General features: G+C 40.7%; 1 protein-coding gene across 2 annotated transcripts; it reads right to left on the bottom strand.

Annotated features, from left to right (window-relative positions):
- Positions 1-1,345: 1,345 nt before the first annotated feature.
- Positions 1,346-16,390, bottom strand: mdm2 (MDM2 proto-oncogene). Of its 2 annotated transcripts, none has more exons than XM_007903725.2 (11): positions 16,206-16,390; positions 13,226-13,316; positions 12,998-13,072; positions 11,360-11,493; positions 9,709-9,758; positions 8,634-8,698; positions 7,976-8,066; positions 7,353-7,513; positions 5,650-5,769; positions 5,394-5,477; positions 1,346-4,817 (listed from the first exon to the last, which is right to left on the bottom strand). In XM_007903725.2, exons 2-11 carry the CDS (start codon positions 13,301-13,303, stop codon positions 4,317-4,319), a joined length of 1,359 nt encoding a protein of 452 aa, XP_007901916.1. In that variant the 5' UTR covers positions 13,304-13,316; positions 16,206-16,390; the 3' UTR covers positions 1,346-4,316.
- Between the last annotated feature and the right edge of the window lie 1,536 nt (positions 16,391-17,926).

Here is a 17,926-nt window from a genome sequence, read left to right as displayed (position 1 = left end):
GGACATTGCTGTGTGCAATTTGATTGCTGTGTTCACCTACAAATATAGTCACTAAACATTACAGTAATTCCTGTAAAGTGCTTTAAGACTTATACTAAATGTAAAGTGTTACATGCAAAGATTTTTTTTCTTTTAACTCATATGTTTATACCAATGAATGTTCAACTGGTTTAGTAACAATTTTAATTGATTATAGGGTTTTTCTTTCGCAACACATACAAATTCATTGATTCAATTTGATATCTGAATACAACTAAAGAGTTAAATATATGACCAAGGTTAAGCTAGTTCAGTGTTGTCATGATGAAAATAGGTGTCCTTCCATAATTGGAAATTCAATTTTCACCACTCCATGTGCCAGTAATGTGGTGATTATTCAAGTGCAAATAAATAACTGAATTTATTTCTCAATCCCATTATTATATAAATCATTACCAACTTGTATTTATATTCTGTATTATTTTGACAGTCACCATACTCTCCTCATTCCTTACTACTCTCCCACTTCTCCTTGCTTTTTAAAAATGGTAAGAGGTTGTGTATGACACCAGGCAGACCAAAATAAAAGGCCCATTTTTAAGAGTCACTATTTGAAAATCAGAGGGCATTCAGGAATCCAATTAGAAATTGATTACAGTTCTATTCAGAAGTTATTGAATCAAAACAAATAATATACAATTGGACTGACATACTGTTAAATTACATCTATTTTACTACAAGGCTAAATGAATCCCACCAAATACTGACAGAGATTATGAGCTTTTTTTAAAAAAAGCTCATAGTCAATGTTTAAACAGTTTTATTTTTAAAATGTTAATTTATGGAACTAGTATCAAGATAAATAACATCTACCTCATAGAACTATTAAAAAATTAAACTGCCTAGTTTTCACTCCCATCTTCATTCATATCTTCAGTGTTATATTTTGTTTTTTATATTTTATGAGTCCTGTAGCTCAGTGGTTAGAGGAATCACCTCTAACCATGCGAGTGACCTAGGTTTGATTCCTGGCAGGGCGAAACATTGGGGAAATTTCCTTACGCCACACTCCTCTGTTTACCTAGCAGTAAGTAGGAACCTGGTTGTTAGTCGATTGGCAGATCGCTTTTCTGGGGATAATAATTCCGTTAAAAAAATAATAAATTGGTCACTCAATCCATGACTGTGTGGGAGACACTGCTATGCGCAATTGGCTGCCGTGCTTCGCCCACAAAAGATAGTCATTTCACTTTAGAGTATATTCTGTGAAGTGCTTTGAGACATCTCAAAGAAGTGATAAGATGCTACATCAAATGCAAGGATTATTGTTTATTTGATAAAGGTNAAAAAAATCAAACATTCAACATTTTCTCACAAAATCTTCCATTTATTCTTCAAAAGTAAATTGATGTTTGAAAATAAAGTTTATACAGAACTCAGAACTTAAATAGATTCTTCATCAAAGTAAAGGCAAGTTGAATTACCGGCATACAAGTATGAAATTCTCATATTCTTTACACAAAATCGTTTTTCAATCTATAATACCTCATTGCAGAAATATTGTACTTCAGTATTGTATGAAATTGGCCAAACAGAAATGCAAAGAAGCACAAAACAGCTCTATCTAATATGCTACAGTCAATATAACAGTCCATCCCAATAGATCTCATCTAGAGATGCAGTTTAAATTTTAAGCAAATGTTAAAAACATCAAGGCATACATGTTTACATTACAATATGCATGAATTTTCTGACAATTCTGCTATTTACTATCTAACCTATTGAAGCAAACTAGTATGGTCATACAGCAGCAAACTCAGGTGTTCTATTTAAAGAAAATAGGAAGTGAGTGTGATACAGTGACCTCAGAATTTCAGTAATCGCATGAGATTATGTATTTTTACTAATAGCCATATATTGGAGCCAGTATACGAGTTTAAAGGCTGCACACATTTTCTAAAGAGTAAAGTCCAAAGAGACAAAAAGTGAATAAATCTTCTTACGTTAGTTTTTAAATAGACATTTATGAAACTATTCCCAAACTATTAACATTACAAAATGTGAATATGTTAAAGATCAATATTACTGAGGGGAGTTGGGGGTGGGGTGGGGGGGGAGAACGTAAGACCCATTCTGGGAGACTGAAGGATCTCAGAAAGAAATACTGTGGTTAAATTTGAGACAAGCCAAACAGGTGAGGTCAATTTATTGGGGTTAAAGCCAGTTGGGGTTAAAGCTGCCTGAAGTTTAAGCAGCTTCCTTAACGCACCTACCAACAAGCTGTTAAAATGGAACAGTCCAGGTGCATGTCCCTTTGAAGCTCTCCCTCCCTCAAGATCAAATATCAGCAGCGTCTCTCTATTACAGCATCATCCGTACTGACAACTTATTAAATGGAACCAACATTCTGGAATGCTCTGGCTACTGTACAGGTATTACAAGTTAAATCAATATAATTTCCAAAGTTTTGCTTTTCCGAGTGAGGTGAAGAAATCAGAGGCTATATAAACCACCATTAAACACAAGAGACTAAAGCCATGCTTTAGGAGAGAGCAGCACGGAAATTATACATTTTAAACCCAATGTTCTCCTCTTCCTTCCCTGAGGGGACTGAATTTTACTGCTACATATTCATGGGGATATGCAGCTCTCTTCAACCTTTCTCAACTAGTTAGTTGCATATGAGCCAAGACAGCAAGCACAGCAGCTATTGAACTGTAGAAAGCATCTGGTCCCTTTTTCCAAAAGGAGTCAGTGAACACAGTAGAAATTGGAACTCTGGTTTTCTACCTCCCGAGCTCAGTTGGTGCTAAATTCAAATGCAATACTCGTTGTCCTGACTGAGAACAGCTAAATCAGCACACAACTGAATCACTCAGTTTCACAGTAGGCAGCGGTTTTACCAACTCAGAAGTTGGGGTAGGTCACTGCTGGTTTCTTTGACTGACCATCATCATCATCACCCATTGCAGGATACAATTGAATCGATATAGAATTTTTTTTGGGGGGGAGCGTTAAGTGTATTAAAATTGAATCAAAGATCTTGTATATAGTGAACGTGTAAATAAAAAGTATGGATTATCTACATAGAATATAACTACCATTTGACAACTATAGCTTGCAATGTTCTGTTTAAAGACTAAGCATTGGCCCTCCCCGTGTGTGAAAAGGCTCTCAAAAGATTAGTTTCTTAAACACATACCTAGTTAAATGAAATGTATCTTAAAGATTAATTTTTACAGGCAATATTCCCGTTACCAAAGTTCCTAGATAAAGTGAACCAAAGCAACTATTAACTAGGTTTGAGCATTTCCTATTTCTGATCAGTGCAGCTCTTTAACTTGCATTTAACACATTTTTGTTTGTGACATTGCAATAGGTGCTAAAACATCAGTATTTAAAAGGGAAAAAAGATACAGGACTTGATGTAAACTGGCCTGGAATATTTGCAAAATAGTAGGACCACACTTGTTCATACTATTTTGCAAAAGTAATGCTTCAAGGTTTTCATACAAGTTGACATCTTTTTGAGATATTCTCTTCTCCATTTTCCCTGTGGAGATAATGGCACAAGTAACATTGTTCCAGGTTTTCATCAGTTGCTCTTAAAGCAGCATTTGAATAAAAGATTGACCCAAGGTCAGCTCTTCTCCCTCTTCAGTCTGTCAGCAGGTTAATGGCAACAATCTTGCTAATTTTATCACATCTCTACTTTTCCATAATCCTGCCTGGTGTATGGTTCCATTGACATGTATGATTTGTCATCAATGCATGTTTCCAAAAGTGTCAATATTGTATTTAACTACCAGTGCCTGTAACTCCCATGTATTTAATCTACAACTTTACTGTGTGTAGTACACGTTTACTCTAAATGAAGGGATTTGGACTTTTCACTACTGCTATCTTTTTTGATTGAACCTCTATTAAGCCATGTTCTCTACGATAAATATTTGTACTAACATTCTTCTGCAATTTACATAAAAGTGACACTTCAATAGATCTAAACTACATTTTACGTTTATTATATAGAAAAATTTCCCAACAAGAATTACAGAAATAAAATTATAGCCTGTAAATGTAGTAGGCTATTGCTGTAATTCCATATGCTTTATTCCTCATCACCCAAACGAGATCCCCTCAAAACAGAAGAGCAGAAACCATAAAGACAATAACAACTGAAAAGAATTTGTTTGAAAATAAAGGAAAATAATTCTTAAACAGAACCTTCCTTTGGTTAAAGTGTAATCTGTGCTCAACATTTAAAACAGCAGTACATCTTTCTATATCGACTCCCTCATTGAAAGCTAAATCTACAATTATAAATAAGTCATAAAGATTCAACTAAAATAGGTCAAAACAACCATTTGAATTGGTTCTCTGCACAAAGGACATGGTTTGTTTCTTCTTTTCAGCTTCTTTGCACAAGTGTAGCATGCCAGAAGGTGGCCTGTCTTTCCATGAACAATGCACCCATTCTTTGGTCGAGTTTGACATATAACACAAGGCTCTACAGGTCCTGAATTGTTTGATTCACCTTTCTCCCCCTTTTCTGCATTTTCTTCAGTCTCCTGGCTACTGTTGATAAAGCTACTTGATACAGAAGGTTGTGAGCTCTCCGTTTCTTGAGATTCTGAACAGTAAGATTCATTTGTCTCAAGTGATGGTTTTTTGCAATCAGGGACATCAATACCTTCATCCTGCTCAATTAAAGGGTCAGTGTTGCACGTCTGACGTTTTGGTTTGTCTGGAAGCCAGTCCCGGCGGAGGAACCAACATCGATGACAGTAACGTGGTAGCGGAGGATTCAGCTCTCCACAGTTCTCACATTTCCAGTAATCCTGCATTTAAGTTTGTTGCAAAATTAAGATTGATGTTCAATCTCCAAACATACAAAGGAAATGTACAGCAAGAAGTAAAAAGGCTTGCTTTGGTGATGCAGTTTAATATTCAGGATACAGATTAAGGTCTGGAAACCAGGTGTGCGTGCTGCATTCCCCATTGAACTGTGTCTTTTCTGTACTGATGTAAAAAGATACAAAACAGTGTTCCTAAGGTGGAAAAGGGGGAAACTAGAGGGAATGTTGTCCCCTGGTGAGGTGTCAAGTAGAAATGTGGGAGTAGATTGTCTGCACTCCTTCTCACAGGTAGCAGGTGCTCCAGGGGAAAATAAACTGGTTTTATTTCCGCTTCATTTTAAATTTCATTTGAGGCAAAGAAATCCCACTCCCTGATTAAATTTCCTGAGTGGAATTTGTGACACGCTAACATATCTGGGTAGCAGCATAAAATCATTTGATATAGAAATGCGTGGTGCAAGATGGAGAAAAGGAATTGACTCGCAGCAAAAACGTATTGCAACATGACACGAATAGAATTTCAACCCCAAAAAGGATTTTTTTAAAAAAAAAACTTACAGCTGCTGATATTTCTGGATCAATGTCATCATTGTAGGAGTCCTCATCACTGCCAGCCGCTTCATATATAGTAACTTCATATACCTGCAATGCAAATGTATATTTAGTAAAATATCCTATGGGCGTGAAAGACACTATACAAATATAATTTTGCATTTTATTGATATTTGTGGAGGACACTATATTTCATATTTTGGAATAATAATCTCTGCATGTGCATTTATTGAAATGAATAAAATGGTTGTTTAAAGCTTGCCTCTTCATCGCTTAGCTCTTGTGAATGCTCACTGTAATCTTCGGAATGGATAGATTCAACCTCAAACTCAACACTGAATTTATCACTGGAATCTTCACCGTCTGTACCAGCATCTACATCCTGAAACACAAAAGCACATGAACTGAAGCCCTATGAAATCAACACAATATTTGCTAACTGTTCCAGCACTTTAAGTCCAATATAATCTCAAGTAAACAGACTATGTAATAAATGTAGACCACTGTAATAATCAATGTTTGCATTTCACTTGAAGGAGACCCAAGAATGTAGAATTCAAATGTTGGTTTAGGTTTCTAGCAACCATTATAAAGTGAACTTAGTCGAGGTTTATCGAATCAGTCTTTAAAGTTACTGCCAATTGTGAAGTTGAGCGTTACAGACCAAGACAGTACTTCCTCCCTCCCACCAACTCAGGGCAGGCTCCGCCAGTGTTAAGCATTCCGAGATGCTGCCCCCTTGAAGGGCACTATATAAATGCAAGTTGCTGTTGTTTCTTCAATCCTCAGTCTATGCTGAGTGAGTTAACCATAGAACGGATTCTGCAAGAGCCCTCTTTTACATTAAACAGCAACTGGCTTATCAATATTCTGTTCCATAAAGGATTAAAAACTACATTATATTTGGCTATTATTTTTCATTGCCAGATATCAGACATGTGGAAATCCATTAACATGCTTAAGGGCATCCAAACCAGACAGTTCCACATATGTATGCCACCTAATTTCTGTGTGTCTGGAATGGAATGTGTGTACTCTCCCTGGAGGGACAATATCCTGCTTCCCTAATCCCAGACTGGTGCAAGTTGGCAAAAGGCATGAATGGAGTGTGTTGGATTTTAACCAACTCAAAATCACATAGCTATTAAGTACACTGCCTAGCAAGCTTCCTACTATGTATCCAACTAGGATCATCCATCAGGGCTTTCGCTTGCAGAGTTTGCAGGAGCTGAGTGGGAAAAATCCATGCCTCTCTAAGTCCTGCCGACAGGCCAGGTTGGCTGATCTGTCATTAGCAGTGCTCTGGCGTATTATGGACCCAGACTGGTCCAAGGAGTTACTGCGAGTTTCTTGGTGAGCATTACAGCTCATTAGGAAATATAGAGCTATTGATACTGTAGTTTGATTCAAGCTGAGTGACAAAAGGAATCTGACTGAACACATGTAGAAATCTCCCTCCTAACAATCAAACCGGTGTTTGGCATTTCTGATCTGAAAAGCAACAGTAGACATCAAAACTTAATGGGAAAAAGTTATTAGTCACTTTACATACTCAGGAGCACAATTTAAGCACAAACCTCACCACTAAAGAATAAGCAGGACACGGATCAACAGGATAAATTACTGCTGACAAAATAAACAGAGATGCAAAATCAGTAAAAGACCATATGTCCAGCAACTAATGAAGTGCCAATAAAAACTTTTCTGGCAAACATTGTCCTATTCCATTAACCATTTTGGATTAACAGCTGTATGTATGTAGAGGGTGAACAAATGAGAATCAACCATCCTATTTTACCAAGCTATATATGAAAGTGCAATTTGACCAGCAGGGGAGTCATATTCTTAACTTTAAGCAATGGTCACACAAAAAACATTACTTTTTGAAAAACAACCGCATAAGCACACATCAAATTCAACGTTGAATAAGGCAACCTCATTTGGAAGGTTTGAGGTTTTACTAACCGCATTACTGCAAGAGTCTGATGAGTCACAGTTTTCATGTTCACGACGCAACTTGCTTATCAGGTACAAAGACAGATCGTCCCAGTGGAGGGAAATGCTATCTGATCTGTGGCGCTTTCGACGCCCAGTGTAAGGTTGCTCAACAGATGGAACGTCATTATCTAAAAACAAATTCCACATAATATGAATGTATTGAACAAAAATAACAGTTCCCTTATGGCTCATTGAATAAATCCACTGCATCATGTGATATTATACAATAATGTTCCAGGTTTTGATCCCTGGGTTGTGTCCACATAACCAATCTCAGACAGAAAAATTGTGTTAGCTTTAATTTGCCTTAAAATCATTGGGCAAGTGGAGGGGAGAGGTGGGAGAAAAAGCATGGCAGGATCGAGAGAAAGAAAGAATGCCAGGATTCCTATTCCTGGTTGCGATCTGGTGACACTTGGGTAATCCAGTTGCTTAAATAGTCCTGCGACAAAGTTAATATATAAACTCAGCAGAAACATAAACAGATATATAAAGTGTAGAGAACTGTGAGCATTGAGTTACTACAGTTCCTAATTCAACATCTCGCATGGAAATTTGTTTTACATGGTGATTATCAATACTATACCTACCAGAGTCATAGTAAGTAGATTTCCTTCCTGAGGTATGAAGAGGGGAAACATCACACGATGTACATTCAGTCCCTTCATTTGACCTCACCCTCTGTAAAACGTAAAAACAATATTTACTTAAATATGGTTTTGAACTCAGCAACCATAATTTTAGCTTTCATACAAAAACATGTTATGGCTATTATATTATCATAAGATTATGGAAAATACTACAAAGCAAGGAAAACACAAACAATCTTGTGAAATGAACAGTAATTAAATTATTTTACTTCAAGGTGAAACATTAATACTCATTTTCAAATAGTTTGCTGTATTCTATTCTCAAATCTCTTCTCAGCATAATTCTGCAATACTGATTCCAGAGTCCATTGCTATAGAAACTTTTAAAACCATTTCTCAGGGCTTTGGCTGGGGACGATTGACATACGTCAATAACAGCAAAACTACTTCACTGCCTTCTTTAGGTCTGCTTTTAATGCCTATGTCATCTTTGACTTTATTAGCACCATGTTTATGCGTTGGTTTAGTACCAACGGTGAAGAAAAATAAACATGTTATTAAAGTTCCCACACAAAACACTACCAAGATTTTCCAGCATTCAATAACAATAATATATTAATGGGAAATAGTAACAATGAAAACGAGAACATTTTGTTACCAAATAATCTTCACTTTCAAGTTCGCAGTTAATTTCCTTCATAAGAGGCAGGTGACTTGCAGAATCTGCAGATAGAATAAGATGAATGTTTACTTTTTAAACCTAAATTATGCAACTCAAAATGATATACAATTACATCTAGACCTCTGACAAAAATGTTGATTTTATATCTCAAGTGAAGCTGATCAGATTATTTGTAAACTAATCTTTATAATATAAATAAATGCATACATATTCACTTGTTGGAAATGTCATCCTATTTGTAAACATGATCTTTAAAATATATACACACACTTTCATGGTTTATAACAACATCCTTTTTATCAGATTTTTAAAATAATTTCCATTAAACAAAGGGGTGAAAGGCCTTTAATAGTCATAAGGTTGTCAGCAGCATTTGGTGGGGAAGGGGAGGAAAGGGAAAAGAAAAAATGCACCATGCTGATAATGAGATAAAATGTAGCAATAAAACCATAAATTTTAGAATAAGTCTATAAAGACCTGTTTCCTAGCTCTAGTAATTTAAAAAGGTACAAAAAAAGTCAGAATGTAATTGGCAGAATTATTAGAAATGGGAATTAATTTCCTGCACGAACTCCAAAGAAATATTTTGATTTCCAGGTCTCTGAGTGGTTTCTACACAAAATAACTTTCAAAGAAAATGAAAATCATGAAATTCCATCTTGGTCAGTTGTAATCTTTCTCTATCCCCAATCATTTATTTTTATTTTAAGCTTTTAATGCTTTCATAAGCAATGGAAAACAGGCAGTGACTGATCTAATTTAGGAACCCACAGAGACTCTACCTGACTCCTCCCCATGAAGATGCAACCAACACTGAGAACCAAAAACTTCCTACCACAACTTTGCTGCTGCAACGCCCAAAGACCTTAAATATTACGATTGCAGGAAACAATATCCTATGTCCAAATGGACATCAGGGTTTCAAAAATATGCAAAATTTGGATTGGTTCCTGTCCCAATCTACTTCTTTAAAGCGTTACACCACATTACATAAAAGAGTAACTCATTTATATTCATTCATATTAAAATACTGACAATTAAATATATGTACCTTCTGGGTTCAAGGGTATCAAATTTTTTGACAGCATTGTGTACAGTGTCCTGTGAAATTAAAATAATTAAATGTTTATTTTATAATGTCGACTTTTAAAATCATTATAGTGGAGCCGGTTATCTGTAAAAAAAAGCCTCATGTGGATAAGGAAATAATGTGGGTAAATAGTCATCGTGCAAAATACAAACTGGTTACATTACTAACCAAAAACTTCGTCCACCAGAAGTTATACTGTCGCTATAGCCCACAATATACTAGCCCTGCTCTCAGTCTTTATCTCTCTAAATTACAACTCTTTCTAATTTCATTATACACTGATACTCTTTCTCTCAGATTCTACTTTCTTTATGTTTCTCTCCCAGACTCTAAGTAAGGTGGTGGAGACAATCCACTGTACCTTTCAAGAGGAAAGCAGGCAGGCATATAAAAGAGAGGAGCTTAAAGGTGTATGTGTATAGTAATAATCCTTGCATTTGATATAGGGATTGGATTAGACGTAAGAAGGTGTGGACGTGATGGGCTGAATTGAATGTCCTCCTTTCTGGCCTGTAGATTTCTAATATACACTGTATTTGTAAAAGATTGCTAGACACTTACCTTTCATGTTGCAGATTTAGTTGAACTGTGCAGCTAAATAACAAACACTGCAACACTGTACATATATGTAGGTACATGGCATTCTGCACTACTACCACCATCTGCAACATACATCTTATTGCTTCCACGTAGCCTCTTCCAGCAGGCAGTCCAACACCAAAGTCAACATGAGGACACTGATCACACCACCTACCAACCTACCCAACACTCAAATTTATAAAAACCATCAGATCAGCAGTTAAATTTAAAAATGCATAAATTTCTTCCCTTCTCGACCCAAAGCCTTAATCAGGATTATGTTTCAGTAGTTATTATGCTCATCAACCTTTACCTAACTTTACATTTCAATTCTTAATATGTGTAAAAGTATACACATCTATCCAAAGCGCCAAAAATAGCTCAGTGAAATAAATGTATCTTGAACATGTTAATAACAAATCCAAGGGAAGAGGGTTCTGCTCAAACTCTTCACCTATACTAATAGATAAAATATCTGTGTGTCTGTCTGTCTGCCAATAACGCAATAACCGATTGACGTAAAGACATGATTTATTCCTCATCGGAAAGTTCTTGCATGAGGGAATGTCATGGATAGGAGATTTTTCGGAGATCTCCTATTGCTGATGTGTTATATTTAAAAAATGCTTTAATTAAGCGCCAAAATATGAGGTATGCATAGTATTCTGCAACAAAGTAGTGAAAAAATCACACACCCTTCTAGAGAGATATATCTATACTAATACGCACCAAATTCTATCGGTGTTGTGCGTCTGTCCGCCAATAACGTAACAACCGATTGACGTAGACATGATTTATATCTCATTGGATACTTTGGTTGCAAGCGTAGCTGCAACTGGTACAGCTAGTATTTTCTAAAGGCCAGATTTATAGTAGTATTGACAAAGGCCTCACACCCTCTGATGTGTAATCGATGCGTGAAAACATAATGGGGAAGGCGTTATTAAAAAACAAAATCAAGTAGAAAACAAGCAAGCAAGTCTCCATGTAAATTACAAAAATAAATTTTGAAAATTGATTACAAATATCTTACCTCGGCTCTTTAATTGAAAAGCTCTGTACTCCAAACAAGCGACCTAGAGGATTATCTGAACAATGGACTACATGTTGCTGTTTTTCATCGTACAAATGTTTTGCCATTATATATTGTCCTAGATAGTACATTACCTGCAAAAGAAAAAAAAATTGCATTACAAAATATGAACACAAAATTGTTATTGTTCACTGTTTAGTGAATAACAATGTCTTTTACATCAGCAAGATAATTCTTGAGAATTATAACCAGTAAACAGGTCCCTGCAGATTTTAGTTACATGTTATGTTGCATCAAGTGTTGCACTGTAGTTTAGACATGAAAATTGTCTCTGAATTTCAAATTTGTTTGGGGGGGGAAGAGAATTAAGCTCGACACATCTACAAATAATATCCCATTGAGCCTAATGAACATGCATAAATTACAATCTTTCTATGATGTGTGATGCATTGTTCCTACTTTCTATACATTATAGGTGCCTTATGAATATTTAAAAATAGACCAAAATTTAAAACAAATGTTTTTAAATGCTCCAAATGGAGTAGGTGTAGGTTTGTGTTCAGTGCAGATTTCACCCCTGGCAAACGCTGTCCAAAAACTGCTGACAATTGCTGGTGGAGGGTTTTTAATAATCCTTGCATTTGATATAGTGCTTTATCACGTCATTAAGATGTCTCAAAGCACTTCACGGGATATACTGTGAAGTAGATTGACTGTGTATTTTGTGAGCAAAACACGGCAGCCAGTCGTACACAGCAATGTCCCACAAACAGCCATGACGTAAGTGACCAATTTTATTTGAAGGATTGTTGACCAGGACACTGTGAGAAATTCCCTATTCTTTTTGAAGAGTGCCATGGAATCTTTAACATCCAGCTGAACAGGAAGATGGACCTCGGTTTAACACTTCATCCGAAGGATGGTACCTCTGACAATGTCACCCCCAGGACTGTTTTACAATGTCAGCTTAGACGATGCGATTCCAAGATTCGACGTGGGGCTTGAACCCACAACCTTCTCTCTCAAGAGGCGAGAGTGCTACCACTGTGCCAGTTGACCTCCAGTGACCCAGTTATAATGCAGTGGTTTGTGTTCATAAATTCAGGCCCCACATTAAGAAAAGGAACACTAAAAATTACCATCTGGTCATCAGGTCACTGCTGAAGTTGCACAGGAAGCTGGCACTGCTCTGAGTTTCCAGTGGTTGCTAGGATACTGCTGTATGCTAAGAGGCTTGGTGCCACTGCTCATTGTATGTAGGAAGCCTGCAGTGTACTGCAATTCTGGTAATACCATGGATCCACAGCACGACCAGACTCTTAAGAGAAACTGCTAAGTCAGGACACGTAACAAGGTCAGCCAGTACCAGCTAACTTATTACAAAGAGTGGAAATCAAACTTGGGTATTCCAGACCAATCCAGCAATGCACCTACCCACTAAGAGAGCCCTGACTGTGTCACTTTCAACACAACAAAGTAAAATCGTTTTTTTTTAATAAAAGTGTTCCCCTTTCAGTGCATTGACAGTGTATGTGCAGATCAAAATGTAAGAGCATACAATGAAAGATTTAAAAAATTACAACTCTTAAATATCATTTAGTTAATAAAACCCACAGTCACTTTAATTTTAAGACTGACCTCCTTTATTGTGAAGATTTCATTCTGTGCTCCTGCAAACTGCAGCAGCTTGAGTAAAAGTGGCTTCGGTCTTACCTAAAATGTTTGCAAAAAAAGATTCTTTCACAGTGAACACTTTTCAAAACGGCATAACATCGTATTTTTATTATTTTGTTAATAGAGAAAATACAAAGCCTTCAGTTGTCGTAATTAGTTAAAATTTTAAAAAGGTAAAAAAAAATCACTTACTTGACTTTCTTGCTCTGAAGCTAACAATTGCTGTTCATTTGAGGTGCTGAAACATGCTGTTGGCCCGTTTCTTGCCATCTTTCCAATATTCCTTTTAATCAAATAAAAAGCCCCGTATAAAAAAACATTTTCTTCACATTAAAAAAACACGTTTCACATAAGGAAATAAACAAATGGGTAGAACAACTCCAACCACTCAAAAGTGCAAGTGCCTCGCGAGAAGCATATGAAATGCTTCTGTTTCCTTTTAAACCCCTGTCGAAGCCTTTTATAGAAGCCTTAGAAACAAGTCAGGGCAATATCCTCCGTGGATTTTATGCAAGGTCTGTGCGTTAACATGTTCGAGCATGACTCAGTCACCAACAGCTGAGTCGCCCTCAGAGATTACAGTAAACACGGAGCTTTTTGTTGAATCACGCAGATCTGTCCGGACATGCCCGAACACAGCACAGGAGGGCGTCAGGAAAATATACCCGTAAACAAAACGTAACCCATTTCAACTGGTTGCTCTCAACTCACCCGAACTAACTGAGCGACCTCTAATTTACTTAACAGGCGGATCTGCTGTAAACTGGCATTTCCTGACCGTAACTTTAGCATTTTAACTCACTTTTTCAGTATATGTGTGATCGACATGACTGAAAATTGAACATGAGCTGGAAATTGACTGAAATAAGCATCGCACTGTATTTATTAAAAGGAACCACGAATGAAGCACAGAATGAAGTGGAAAACGTGGTAACGACAACATTGTGGGTCAAGAATCCCGTTGAGGGGCTAATTTGTCCCTCTCCCAACTCCTAATTTTATTGCGATGTGTCTGCACTGAATAGAGTCGTACACTTCTCCCAGAGGAAGGGAAGTTAACTCAGAGTGAGTGCGTCTCCCCCAATAACCAAGGGAGATGCAGGTATTCCCTCATATATTCAAAATCACCTAAGCATCCTTGCTATTTTCATATTACATACGACTGAGTGCCACAATTTAGGCGAAACATAGTCGTTATGTCACACTCTGTCTGCTAAAGAGAGCTGTTGCAACATTTCCCTTGATCTGCCTGTTTTCCAAGTGCTCACTAACCCCAGATTTGTGTGGATCTATATTCCCAGCAACTGGCATCGTCATGCCAACCTCTTCAATTCCTCCTTCGAGAGTTGACTCTTTTGCATCTAATTGTGGGTATGGTTGCTCCTAGCAGCTCTTTGTAACAACTATGAACATGAACCCCAAATGTTTTTTAAACGCCTTAACCAAAGCTGCTGAGGCTAATTGCACCTGAATTCTGCACTGTCATCCACACTAAGCTTAGCAAACTCAGCACTGAATAAGGATCCAACCAGAAACTAGTGGGGTGTCACCCTGGAACCCAGGTCACATTCTGACCCAGAAATCAGAGTGCAATGAACAGGCTTGCGACTGAGCCAAGCCGATACAACGCGGTTGATAACTAGCAATGGTGGCCAATAAATGTTCAGTGCAAAACAAAATTGGTCACTCAACGTAGGACTGTTTGTGGGACACTCCTGGACGCAATTGATTGCTAGGTTTCGGGGGCTCCAGCTCTACTCTGAGGCCCTGCTGTTGTGATTGTCCCCCTACCTACCTGCCCGTAACCCTCCGTTCCTCTGGCTCTGGTCTGCTCCACATCCCCCGCCCCAACCGCCCTATCATCGGTGGCCGGGCCTTCAGCCTCTCAGCCCCGAGGCTGTGGAACTCTATCCCCCAGTGCCTTCGCCGCCTCCTCCCTTTCCTCCTTCAAGGCCGGTCTCAAGACCTTTCTCTTTGACCGTGCCTTCAGCTCCCCTCTTGACTCTCTACCCCCTCCTCGCTCCCTCCCTTCCTCCCCACACCCTGACCATTTCCCCCTCCTCGCTCCCTCCCTTCCTCCCCTCACCCTGACCATTTCCCCCTCCTCGCTCCCTCCCTTCCCTCCCCACACCCTGACCATTTCCCCCAATGCTCGGGTCCTGACCCAACTGTACAGCGCCTTGGGACGTCCTCCCGACGTGAAAGGCGCTCTATAAATGGAGTCTTGTTGTTGTGTGTGTTGTGTGTGTGTCTCTCTCTCTCTCTCTGGGTGTGTAGCCGGTGCTGGCCCTGAGAGGCAGGAGGTGATGAGCTCCTGTAGTCTGGCTGGTGGTCTTTCTTCCCCCCCCCCCCACCCATTCAAAAAAAAATGGCCACCACCCGGTTTTTTTAAAAAAAAACTTCAGAAGCAATTAATATTTTTTTTTGCAATGAAAGCTTAATTTCTTTAGGCTTAGCTTTCATCGACCGAGCGGGGAAAAAAAAATGCAGCAGTAAAATGTGCCTCCCTGCAATTTTCCCGCTAAATTCACCGACAACCCCGCAAACTTTTTTTTTCCGCGCGATTTCCTATCGAGCCCCGCAAATCCCTTTCCTTGATGCGGTCGTGTAAAAAGCAACACGAGTGGCACACATTGCAACAAATCTGTCACAAGATAGGTTGATCGAAACGCGTGGCGTTTCCAAAATCAAGAGGAAGATTATATATATTCTGCTTTGAGAAGATCACCAGCTGAGAACTTTGTAGGAGGAAGAGAAGAGAAGAGAGAGAGAGAGAGGGGGGGAGGGAGAGAGGGAGAGGGAGAGTTTACGAGGGCTCAGATTGAGGATCGGGGCTCACCAGCGCCCCTTTCTTTCCCCTCAGGCCTCACCCCCTAAACCCGCCTGAAGCGCCACGAGCAGAGCTGCTCTGAGGAGGGAGAGGCGGTTGGTTTATTTTTAATTTAATCTGCAAAGAGCTCGTTTTTCAGGCTCCGACAGCACAGCAAGATTTCCTCCCTCTCTCTCTCTCTCTCTCTCTGTCTTCTCTTTCCCGCCCGCCCCTCGGGGCCTTTCCTGGGAGCTCACCCGCCTCTCGGGGCCTTTCCTGGGAGCTCAACCGCCCTCCCTCCCTCCCTCCCTCCCGTGACCAGAAGGAGGAGGAGGAGGAGGCCGCCGCCCCCGGGGGACTTACAGCTCACACGCAGGTTCCCGGTCGAGGCGGAGACGCCATTTGGAGCGGCGCTGCTCTGTGGCTCGAGCTCGGGCCCGCGCGACGCGACGCGGCGCGGCTGCCGTTTAGAACAAGGCCGCCCTTCAACCGCGTCCGCGTTCCATTGAATTCAAACGTCCTCGAACCGCCGCCCCTCCCCCCACCACCGCCACTCACATCTCGCGAGAACAGCCGAGAGGAGGCCGAGCCACCCGAGAGGCACTGTGGTCCCTGACCTTGTCCTGGACACCTCCCCCCCCACCCATCTCTCCCTCCCCTTCCCCCTCCTCCTCTCCCCCCCACCCCCCACCCATCTCTCCCTCCCCTCCTCCTCTCCCCCCCCCACCCATCTCTCCCTCCCCTCCCCCCCTCCTCCTCTCCCCCCCCCCCACCCATCTCTCCCTCCCCTCCCCCCCTCCTCCTCTCCCCACCCCACCCATCTCTCCCTCCCCTTCCCCCCTCTCCTCTCCCCCCCTCCTCTCCCTCCCCCCCTTCCCCCTCACCCATCTCTCCCTCCCCCCATCTCACCCTCTCCCCCTTCCCCCCCATCTCTCCCCCCCTTCCCCCTCACCCATCTCTCTCTCCCCCATCTCACCCTCCCCCCCTTCCCCCCCATCTCTCCCCCCTTCCCTCTCACCCATCTCTCCCTCCCCCCTTCCCCCCATCTCTCCCTTCCCCCCCCCTTCCCCTCCATCTCCCCATCTCTCCCTCCCACCCTTCCCCCCCCCATGTGGAGTCCTGTGGCTCAGTGGTTAGAGCACTCGCTTTGCAAGTGAGAGACCTGAGTTCAATTCCAGGCAGAGGGCGAAACCTTGGGCAAGTTTCCTTACTCCACACAGAGCCTAATAATAATCCCTCCAAAACCAAAACCAATAATAAAATTGGTCATTTTCAATCTACGACTGTTTGTGGGACATTGCTGTGCGCAATTGGCTGCCGTGTTCGCCCACAAATATACAGTCAATTCACTTTACAGTGTGTTCTGTGAAGCGCTTTGGGACGTCCTCCCGACGTGAAAAGCGCTATGTCAAATGCAAGGATTATTATTATCTCTCCCTCCCCCCCCCTTCCCGCCCCATCTCTCCCTCCCCCACTCTTTGTCTCTGCTTTCAAAACTCGTCACCTGCCTGGTACCCCAAGGCTCCATCTTTGCCCCCTCCGCTTTTCCTCATCTATATTGCTCCCTCTTGGCGATGGCGTCCGCAGACCACGGCTTAAACTTCCGCACGTGGGCGGATGACATGCAGATCTGCTCGGCCTCCTCCAGCTTCGGGCTCCGCCGCTGTTAAGAGCTCCGAGACGCTACCCCGTGTTGGAGGGCGCTGTACAAGGGGCGTGAGTTGTTGTTGGTCTTAAAAGACCTGCTTCTTTGACTGTGCCTTTGGTGACCTCCCTCCCCGGTCTCTCCATTCAGCCCCCTGCTGTATCTTCATCTCCAACCCAGCCCCCCCCCCCTGTAACCTCCCCCTTTTAACTCTGTCTGTAAATTGCTATCCCATGCGAAGGGTGCTATATAAGTGCAAGTTCTTAACGAGCGTTCACCCTTTGTGCCCACACTGATAATAATAATCCTTGCATTTGATATAGCGCTTTTCACGTCAGGAGGACGTCCCAAAGTGCTTCACAGAACACACTGTAAAGTGAATTGACTGTACATTTGTGGGCGAACGCGGCAGCCAATTGCGCACAGCAATGTCCCACAA

This window comes from Callorhinchus milii, unplaced genomic scaffold (genome assembly GCF_018977255.1).
Source record: "Callorhinchus milii isolate IMCB2004 unplaced genomic scaffold, IMCB_Cmil_1.0 Scaffold5, whole genome shotgun sequence".
Taxonomy (NCBI): Eukaryota; Metazoa; Chordata; class Chondrichthyes; order Chimaeriformes; family Callorhinchidae; genus Callorhinchus; species Callorhinchus milii.
The sequence above is the reverse complement of the archived record's forward strand: the minus strand, read 5'-3'. Positions and strand labels throughout refer to the sequence as shown.